We start from the raw sequence: 11,119 nt of genomic DNA, 5'->3' as shown, positions 1-11,119 counted from the left end.
ATATTTGTTATTTACAAAAATATTAAATATTGATTTTTTTTTAATAAATTAATTTAAACGTTTTTCAGTCTAATTTTTAAATTTCTTCCGATTTTGAAATACTTCCCAAGCTTAATTTTTTACTTCCTCCCATTCCACTAAAAGAATTATTCCTAAAATTATAAAAATTAAATAAACATTCCATATTTAAAAGTTTTTAAAAAATAATTTGTTTGAATTAAACAAAGGATGGCATACCTATAAACCAATTCAAATTTAATCGACTTTACTTGTAAAGGTTCATTCTTGCTCAGGTCCAATTGCTTGCTTGTACCTGCTGCTAAAAATTCTTCCCAATTACTTTTTTTTTTACAAATTTTCGATTGGGATGAATCACTTAATACTTTTTTAATTTTTTTCTCTTGAACGCTAGAGAAATCAACACTAAGATTTGACCTTTTTCGACAATCCTAAATTTTATTAAAATTAAAGATACAATTATTATTTTGCAAAAAAGTAAATTTTTGTTATTTCTTTTTACAACTTAATTACCTTCGATTTCACTTCTGAAATTTTATATTTTTTCGATAATTTTTCACTATTTTCTTTAAACGACTTCATAGTTTCTAATTTTTCTAAATCGCTGTTTTGTTTATAACTAGAGATTTTCAAACGTTCTTGTTCTAATGCTCTTTGTAATTCTTCTTTTTCGGCATTCAACTCTAAAAGTTTTCTTCTATCTTTTTCCGTTTTATCTTTAAGTGCACTAACATAAATACTTAACTGTCTAATTCCAAATTCTGTGACTGGAGTTTCTTTAACAAATTTTTCAACTTCATAAGAACTACTGTTAAGAATCGTGTTGAGGCTAAAATTTGTAAAATAAATATTACTTTAAAGTTTACAAAATAATAATTTGTTGAATTACACTTTAACAATTAATCATAATCGTTTTGAAAAATAAATAAGAAATTTAAAATTTACCTCTCATAATTCTTCAATTTATTTTGTAATATTTTAAAATCATTTTTTAATTCTTGAGATTTTTCACTTTTTTTTGTTAATGCAGCTATTTGTTCTTTTAATGCTTTTATAGATGATTTAAGCATATCATTTTTAACTTTGTAACCAGCTGTACATTCTTCCAAACAACTAATAGTCTTTTCAAACTTTTTCCCATTTTTAATTAATTCCTTGTTTTCAAGGTCTTTCGCACGTAGTTCATTATTTAAAATTTCTATTTGATGTTCTAAAACGCTTACATCAGGTCCATTACCCTTTTCAACATCCAAGAATATTTTTATTGGTTGTAATTTTTGAGCAGATCTACACTGAGGACAAGAATTATGTGATTCACACCATCGAAAAATACAAGAGCCGTGATATAAATGCCCGCAATTAGTTGCATAAATATCCGAATCCGGGATAAATATATCTTTGCATATACTACAAAATATTCGCATTTTAAACTTTTGACACTCAGTGAAAAATAGAACCGTTGAAAGACCACAGGGGCGCTAAAACTATCAGTTTTGCCAATCTTTGAAAATAAAAATTCAAAGGAATTTTTTTAAATTTCCTTTTCGATCGGAGAAAAAAAATGGAATTAAAGTTTGAAAAAATTTGTTTGATATAAATATTATTATAAAAACATTACTCTTACATAATTATTATATATATAGTAAGGTACGTTATGTACATTATATTATTATAGTATAATATATATATATGCGTATATTTTCATTAAACAGTATATAATAAATTTAATTTATTGAATGTAAAACTTACGTAAATTTTACCTTATTCGGATTTACACGAAGTACAGTTTTTTTTTTCTTAATACGCACATAAAAATGTTTGTAAATGTAATTTAATTAAATTAAAATTATATGTAATAAATATTTTACTTATTAAAAAAGAAAGAAATCAATTTTTATGTATTTTTTCACATTCGTGAAAAACATTACAAAACATGAGCAAAGTTTTAAATCAAAAAATATTTACAAAATATTATGGTTTTCATTTGAAAAATTCAAATTAACGAAAACTCGCAATTATTTTCCCTTAATTTTCAGTTTACAATTAAAAAATTGTATAAATTTAATTAATGAATCAATAAAATCTAAATACTATTATTTATTTTTAAAAAAAATTTAAATCTAATCTTGTAATTATGCAAAAGAATAAAAAAAAAACAAATATATATATATATTTGAATTCTTATTAATTATTTAAAAAAAAAGAAAAGTTATTTACAATTTCACAAAAAAATTAAAATCATGAGACGTACAAATACTTTTTGTTTTTTAATATTAAGAATTGAATAAAATGGTAACAATTTTTTTTTTATAGAAATACAATTCAGTCTTTTTTTTTTTTTTTTGGTAACCACAATCATTTTTTATGAGTAGTAAATATCTCATGATTAAAAATATCAAAATCAAATTCTTTTTAAAAAAAAAAACTTATTGAGACACATCTGATGAAAACTGCATAGTAATAATAATGCACGCATAGTGTAAGAAAAATTACCGGATAAATTTATTTTCATTTAGGAGGTTTTAAACTGAATAAAATTGTTATGTTTGTTTGTTTGTTTGTTTATTACACTCGTCTAGGAATGGGAACATCGTCAAAATAAACAAAACTTCTAACAAATGGTACGTTTTTAAATTTTTCCAGTTGCATCGAATATGTAACTCGTTGCTCTACACCACGAAATAATCATTTGAGCCAAAAAAATTAAAAACATGAACCTGATGATTCGATCAACGGCGTACATGCTGGAAAAAAAAAAAAAAAAAAAAATGTTTTCGGTTTTAAATATGAAGGAACAGGTGAGTATAATTTTTGTCGGTTAACCTCTTTATAATTATTTAAAATAATTATAACGTCGTTGTTACGCTATATAACAATAATAATAATGATTTTTTTTTTTTTTTTGCTTGGTCATCGTATCTAATTTTTATTTGGCTCGTGTCGTTTAAAATCTTTAATAAATTAATTTTATAAACTCACATTCTTATTTTCGTTCTTGCTCTCGGAAGATTTTCACACGGTTCTTTTAAAATGTATTTCCGTGCTCCCATCAAACAACTTTTTATATATGAATAATCATCGACGCTTTTAAAATCTATACTGAATTCTTTTTTATCTTCCAAACACATGCTATCTCGAACTTTTAAAAATTTTTCATTTTTAAAACGCCAAACGTGTGTTGTAAAATATTGTAAAACTTCCAATCCGACTTCGATTTTTTTCTGAACTCGAACCATGCTGGAAAACAAACAAACAAACAAACATAACTTGCATAAATATCGATGGTGGCAATCATGTATTCGAAGAAGTATTTATCGATAATCATTAATGAAAATTACAATCGTTTTTGTCGGAAAATAAAAAGAAGGAAATCGATAAAATACGCCGGTATCCAATGTAGGAAAAAAGCAAAAAATTTATGAACCCAAAGTGAACCTCTTATGTTACCATCAGGATACCATAAAACTAAATCAAATGGTATTTCAAGTGTGAATGATCTTCCCTTTTCTAAAATTTCACCCCATGTTGTTTTCCTTTCTTCCGATTGTGTTAAATTATAAACTGGAATTTCCTTAGGCCTGTCATTGAGAAAAAAAGAATTAATCTCGTTATAATAATAATAATAATAATAATAGTAATAAATATTTTAATTAATTACTTACTTGGGTTCCAAGGCTACCGTTTTTGCAACCGCCAATAATCCGTTAATGGCAAAATCAACGGATATCAATTCTGCGTAATAATCTTTTTTAGCATACATACTTCTTAAAACACCCTTACCGGCTGCTACCATGATACCAACCGGTCCGTTTAAATTATCTACCCATCCGGGAAGTGGTTCGTTAACGGCAGGACAAACGATCGATGGCCGAGCAATACAAACGGGCATGTTTGGAAATTCATCAATGACCAAACGTTCGGCAAGACGTTTCGTAAAAGTGTACGTATTCGGATGAGGTTTAATCAAACTTGAAATAATAATAATAATAATAATAATAATAATTTTTTCCACGTGAAAAACAAACATATAAAACTTGTTTTTAAAAAACAAACCCTCAAATGGCAAATGAATTTGATGCCTCAAAGTAAATCAACGTTTGAACGTATTTTTTTTTTTTTTAACAGAAAATAATAATAATAATAATGATAATGATAATGATGGCGTTACGAAAAACCGAAATTGACCAAGTGTGTGTGTGTGTGTGTGTGTTGCAAAAGAGAAAAAAACTTGATTTTCAATGGAAAATTTTTCTATTTTTCTTTCATGCCCTCCTTATTTCCGCAATTCTTTCTCAATTTCTTATTATCTCGATTTAATATTTAACTTTTTATTTTTTTTATTTATAAAAAAAAAATTTAACAACAAACAACAAACAAACGCAATTTTTTGTTTGTAATTGTTTTCGTCTGTTTCTTTTCTTTCCCCCCCCCCTCCCCTATTTTTCTTTCGGGTAATAATTTCAATTGGGAAATTTACATTAAAAAAACCGTATTTACTCACTCCATGGTAATCTTATCCAAAATTGAATTATCCATCCACGTGACTAAATTCATTAAATCTTTTGGTTTGTATGGGAAATCGTAGGCTTTTTCTTCCAAAACTTCAACATCGACGTGACAAAAAGCAGTAGACAAATGTACGAATACCTTTAATAAAACCCATTTATTATTATTATTATCATCGTTAATTTTTTAAATAAAACTTTGGAATAACATTTATAATCAATTAAACTCTTCATATTCCCTCGTAATTTACAAGAGTAAAAAAAAAAAAAAAAAACATGGAGTAAGTGGTTATCCTTACGTATTTAATAATTACAATAATAATAATAATAATATTTTTTTTTTTGTTACCTTTCGGATAATTATTACGTGACGTCATTAGGTACGTAATGTGACAATAATAAAAAGACTATACGATGGGATTTTAAAACATAATATTTAAAACTATCGTTTAAATTTTTTTAGGTGAAAGCATGAGTAATAATAATAATAATTTTTACAGTTCATGGCAGTCGAGTTTTTTATAATTTTTTACAAAAGAGATGGAAAAGTTTAAGCCGTTATTTTTTTTTTTTTTTTTTTTTTTAGGTCAGGTTAATAATAATCGAATCCCATATTAAAAAAAAAAAAATTACACGGTTTTGAACTTTTTTTTTTACCTACTTATTTATTAATTATTATTATTATTTATTTATTATTACATAATAATTATTATTAATTTTATTTTAAATATATATAAATATTTTTGTTTTAAATAAATCATCAAAAAAAAAAAAATGTCGTCGTCGGTCGTTAGTAATAAAGAAGGGTGAAGGTAATGTAAAATTTTTCGACCTTAGGCACAGGTTCATTTTAAATTATTATTATTATTATTATTATTATTATTATTATTATTATTATTCACACCTTTTCTCATTTATTTTTTTAGTTATTCGTTAATATGGTATCCTCAAGAGACAAATTTATTTATTTATTTATTTACAATTGTTATCACTTTACACCTTAAAAAAAAAATTATTAATAATAATAATAATAATAATAATAATATTTTTTAAATAAATAAAATAAATTTTTATTGTAATCCAAGATGGATATTTTTATGTTTAGTTTATATAAACAAATTATTGAATTTTCTCTAGTGTCGGAAATAATAATAATATTTATATTATTATGATGGATAAAGATGAAGGTCTTAGAAATACATACGAACAAATAAGAATAAAAAAAATAAAAAAAAAAAAAAAAAATAATAATAATAATAATAATTTTCCAAAGTACAAAAAAATTAATAAAAATTTGTGGAGAAAAAAAAAAAAAAACACGTCGAACCTTCTTCTTATTCGCGTTCTTTGTTTTTTTCACTTATAGGATTTTGATGATGACAATAATAATAATAATAATAATAATAATAATAATAATAATAATAATAATAATAATTTTTTCGTCGTTATTATTTTATTATTTATAAAAACATTGACATTGAATATACGAAGTTACAGAGAGAGAAACGATTCGTTAAACGAGAATCAACATAACATAACATGACGTGACGTCATCAACGATTAACATTCGAAAACATGCGTTTATTATGTTTACGATTAGTATGTTTTAGTAAAAAGAAACAAATTTTTTTGTAAAACGGTTTAAAAGTTCGTTACGATGATTTTATGCGTAATTTATTTTTGATTAATTTAAAAAAAAAAAAAAGCGTTTTATTACGTTTTTTTTTTTTATTTATTTATTTTCCAAAATTATATAATAATAATAATAATAATTTAACGACGGAAATGTTTACTACAAACGCTTAATTTTTGTGGTTTTCCACGACTTTGATGACATTAAACGATATTAAAATTTAAAGAACAGAAACTTTCTTTAGAAACTCACGACAATTTTTTTAATAAAAGTTATGTGTAATTAAATATTTCGCATACCTGTTTTAATAAAACACGCAATAAAAAAAAAAAAAAAAAGGAAAGTGGACTCAGATAAAAATTGTGATAAATATTATTAAAAAAAAAAAAAAATTCGAATCGAAATCTCGTTGAAAATGTTTAAAAAAACTTAAAAATAAATCGAAAAACCGGAAACCAAAAAAAAAAAATTTTTTTAATTTTTCAAAGGAAGGTGATAAGTTAAATAAAAACCCATAATTACGAATAAATTTATTTTTAATATAAAAAAAAAAATTATTAACCTTTGAGGCAATGGGGAGAAAGAAAAAAAAGAAATACGCAATAATTTTAATAATAATAATAATAATAATTAGAAAAACAACAACATATCGGTAATTTAATAACTTCGAGATCATTTTTTTTTTTTGGCAAAATGTTGTTTGAATTTAAAAAAAATTTTATTACGTAACAACGACAACAACATGCGTAACCACAAAAAAAAAAAAAAAATTGGGTAATTTTTTTTTTTTTTAAACAGAAATTTTTTCGGTACGATAAGTAACAATTCAATAAATTTATTTTTATCGTACGAAATCAAAAATGGACGAAACTAAAAAAAAAAAATTTTGTAACGAATAAAATTTTTTTTCTCAACCATCATTACTCGTTCATTAGAATCCCAAAAACAAAAAAAAAAAAACTCGATTCGATTTTTTTTACATGTAATGTAAATCAACCGTGAGAGAGAGAGAGAGAGAGAGAGAGAAAGACGTGAAGGTCCAAGGTTGATAAATTTTTCTCATATACGAGACTCACAACAACAACAAACAACCACAAACAACAACAAACAACAAACAACAGGTACTACGTTATTTAAAACTTTAAAAAAAAATATATATCAAGCAAGTTTCTTTTTTTTTTAAATTTAAATTAATGTTCACGTAAAATAAATTAATTAATTTAAAAAAAATAATTTTCGAATCTTTTATTTCTTTAATCTACAACTCGCCGCTTGACATTTGAACCAAAACACCAAAACTATTATTATTATTATTATTATTATCGAGAATAATAATTTTTAATTAAATTCAATATTAAATTCATGATTCTTTCATTATATTTTATATAAATCAATCAATTAACTCTTCATCGTTTTATTTTAATAATTACATAACTTAACCTTCTTTACGTTATGCCTAAATTTGTTGTTGTTGTTGTTGTTCGTTACGTATTAAAACGTGTAAAAATAAAAATTCCAAAGAGTATAAACAAAAATATAAATCGATATATCGATCGATCTATCGATTGTCATAGAGTAACAACAACCCTAAAATTATCGGTCTTGTAAAAAAAAAAAAACCGTATAATGTATTTTAATGCCGCGTTATAAATTACAACATATCAATTTTTTTTTTTTTTTTTTTTTAAATTTTAATAATAATAATAATGATAATAATAATAATAATAACCCAAAGGTCTGTAATTTAGTTAACGTGACAAATCAAATCCGATAATAATAATAATAATTATTTTTAATTCAATTAAATTTTAAATAATAATAATAAAAAACTTTATGAAATTTGTTTTAACCGATCGTTCACACACACACACACGTATTAATAATAATAATAATAATAATAATAATAAAACTAACCCCTGAGTTAAAGTGACGTCACTAGGTATACGATGACCCTGACCTCAAAATATAATCCATTGATAATAAATAAAAAAAATAAAATTTTTAATTGTACAATTAAAAAATATATAAATGACGGTTATAAATCACAGAAGATGTGAAAGCTTAAAAGTTTTTTTTTTTTTCATCAAGTAATTTTCTCACCTAATTATTTATTCGAATAAATAAATAAATAAATAAATAAAATAAGTAGTTAAGAAACGGAAAAAAATTATTTAACATCAAAAGATGGTTGTTGCTACCTTAAAAAAAAAAAAAAAATCTTTAAAATATTTATGTAACGAAAAAACAAATATAAATAAATAAATCTATTTAGGTAGCCATGATTGTTTATGATTTGTTTGTTTTGGTTTTTTTTTTAAAACATGCTAAAAAATTATAATTATTTTTTTTTTTCATAACTTTCAAACTACAATTACGCAACTTTCAACACAAACTCATTATTATTATTATTATTATTATTATTACAAACGATTTAAATAAATTTTAATTTTTTTTTTTTTCTTTCTTATATCATCTCCCCGAATTTTTTTTTTTTTACGGTGGTTGTTGTCGCTATAAAAGGGTTTAAAGATCTTTTCCTAACGGACCTCAATCATAACTTTCCTCCCCTCATTGTTACAAATAATAATAATGATAATACGTGACTATTCATGGTCAAAGTTATAATTTTTTTTTTTTTTTTTTTTTCTTAAGTGACGATTACACAATTGTAACAGCCCCCCTCTCCCCTCCCCCCCGTTACGATTAAATCATTATACATTATGTATATTTTAATTATTATTATTTTTTTTTTTTTTCGGTGGACCGTTTTTTAATAACGATCCATTAACTTAAAAATACAATAAAATTATTATTATTATTATTATTATTATTTTTACCTCTCGACTACTATTCTAATTTTTTATATTTAATGGTTTAATAGTAAATCAATATTTATTATTATTATTATTATTATTATTTCAACGGTTTTCCATTTTTTTTTTTTTTTCACTCTTTGAACACGTAAAATTTTTTTCATTATTTTTTATGGATTTTTCATGAGTAATATTTCTTATGAGAGAGAGAGAGAGAAAGAAAGAGAGGGAGAGAGAGAGAGTGAGAGAGAGAGAGAGAGAGAGAGAGAGAGAGAGAGAGAGAGAGAGAGAAACGATTTAAGTTACAAGACGAGGTTAATTATTGATTTCAATTTACTACTCGTCAAAAACGAATTTTGTGTTTTATTACGTAAATTTTTTTTTAAATTTTAAATTTCGATAATTAAATCGATTAATGATCGAGTATCGAAAAAAAAAAAAAAATTATTTATTACAACCTACGACAAATTAATAATAATAATAATAATAATAATAATAATAATAATAATAATAATGGTAAATAATTTAATAATTATTAAAATAAACTTCGCCGAAAACAAAAAAAAAATTATTTATATAATAACAATAAAATTATAGTAAGTACAAGTTTACTACTACGTTTTCATTCATTCCTTTGACCTTTTGACCTTTTCACTCAATGCAATAAATTTTTTTCAATGTTTTTCTTATTCGATTTCGAAAATCAAATCGTTTTTTTTTTTTTTTTTTTAAGAGAAAATAAAAAAAAAACTTTGCAAGGTTACCTACGAATGATGTAAAAAAAAAAAATTACGTTTGTGTAAATGGGAAAAAATATATTATTATTATTATTATTATCATCAACTTAAACACGTGGTCGGTAATCATCGCGTGAATACTTTTTTTTTTTTTTTTTTTTAATAACAAAACGAATTTTTTTTTTTTAAAAAAAACGGGCGTAAAAGGTACGTAAACAACAAACATGTATAAACTCAATAAATAAAAAATACCACCGTATCGATAATAATAATAATAATAATAATAGTGATTGGAAAAAAAAATTTTTTTTTTGTTCATCCGTACCTGATAACGATTAAAAAAATTATCGATGATGAAAAGAAAGTTGCTCCACGAGATTATTTATTTATTTATTTGTTTAAAAATAGTAATTAATTTTTTGGTGGAGATAACAACGTGAGCTCTCAATGTTTTTCGTCTGTCTCTCTTTTAAATACCGATTAAATATTATTATTATTATTATTATTATTAAATTACGTAAGTTATAAGAAAAAAAATGAACCAGATTAAACGGAGGGGGAGTGTTGAAAAGTGTTTTGTAATGAAAATAAATAAATAAATAAATAAACTTACCACGAGGTTTTTCATTTGTTTAGCCAATTGTAAAACTCTCCACGTACCCCAAGCATTCATTTCCATGGCATCTTTTAAATTTGATTCCAATTTAAGGGTTGCAGCACCGTGAAAAAAAATTGATACTTCATCGCAAAGTTTTTTTTTCATATCGTTCGTTATACCCAATCCATCTTTCGTTATGTCACCGAAAACGGGTATTATTTTTTTAAATAGATGAGGTTTTTCTTTTTGCACCCTGTGAAACAACTGATTTAAAAAAAAAAAATTAAATTTTTTTTATTTAACAACATAACAATTTTTTTAAATAAAATACTCACGGGTAGCTTAAACATTTCTTCTAGTCTTGTTTCTGCCGTTTTATCTCTTTTCGGCCGTATGAGTATGTAAATATTTTTAACATCCGAACAACTGTATAATAATTTTTCAATGAGTACTTTTCCCATAAAACCAGTGGCACCCGTTATAAATATGCTACGATTTACGTAAAAATCAGCTATTCTCCTCACTGCATTGTTATTATTATTATTATTATTATTATTATTATTATTATTCGATTCCGTCATTTTGATTTTGACTGAAACAAAAAAAAAAAATGAAAAACAAATTAAAATATTTACCCTGAGGCGGGGGAAGTTTAAAACATCATTTCATAAAGTGAAATCTTCATTAACTCCATTTTTTTTTTTTTTTTTTTTTTTTTTTTTTATTCGTCAAACATTAAAAAATTAACCGAGTTAACAACATGTGAACGTCAAAATATCTTCAAACTGTTATTATTATTATTATTATGTAAGGTG

The 11,119-nt window shown here is 23.6% G+C and overlaps 2 protein-coding genes across 2 annotated transcripts; both read right to left on the bottom strand.

Annotated features, from left to right (window-relative positions):
- Positions 1-76: 76 nt before the first annotated feature.
- On the bottom strand, positions 77-1,442 carry Phum_PHUM561390 (TRAF-interacting protein, putative; the record flags this gene model as incomplete). Its single annotated transcript, XM_002431896.1, has 4 exons — positions 77-137; positions 238-449; positions 532-847; positions 964-1,442. The coding sequence occupies 4 exons, from the start codon at positions 1,440-1,442 to the stop codon at positions 77-79; spliced, it is 1,068 nt and encodes a 355-aa protein (XP_002431941.1).
- Positions 1,443-2,647: 1,205 nt separating this feature from the next.
- Phum_PHUM561380 (uncharacterized protein) lies at positions 2,648-10,885 on the bottom strand (the record flags this gene model as incomplete). Its single annotated transcript, XM_002431895.1, has 7 exons — positions 2,648-2,762; positions 2,998-3,255; positions 3,357-3,596; positions 3,681-3,986; positions 4,520-4,665; positions 10,320-10,568; positions 10,640-10,885. The coding sequence occupies 7 exons, from the start codon at positions 10,883-10,885 to the stop codon at positions 2,648-2,650; spliced, it is 1,560 nt and encodes a 519-aa protein (XP_002431940.1).
- Between the last annotated feature and the right edge of the window lie 234 nt (positions 10,886-11,119).

Source organism: Pediculus humanus, genomic scaffold (genome assembly GCF_000006295.1).
Source record: "Pediculus humanus corporis 1103172108298 genomic scaffold, whole genome shotgun sequence".
Classification (NCBI taxonomy): Eukaryota; Metazoa; Arthropoda; class Insecta; order Psocodea; family Pediculidae; genus Pediculus; species Pediculus humanus.
This window is presented reverse-complemented; position numbering and strand designations above follow the sequence as displayed.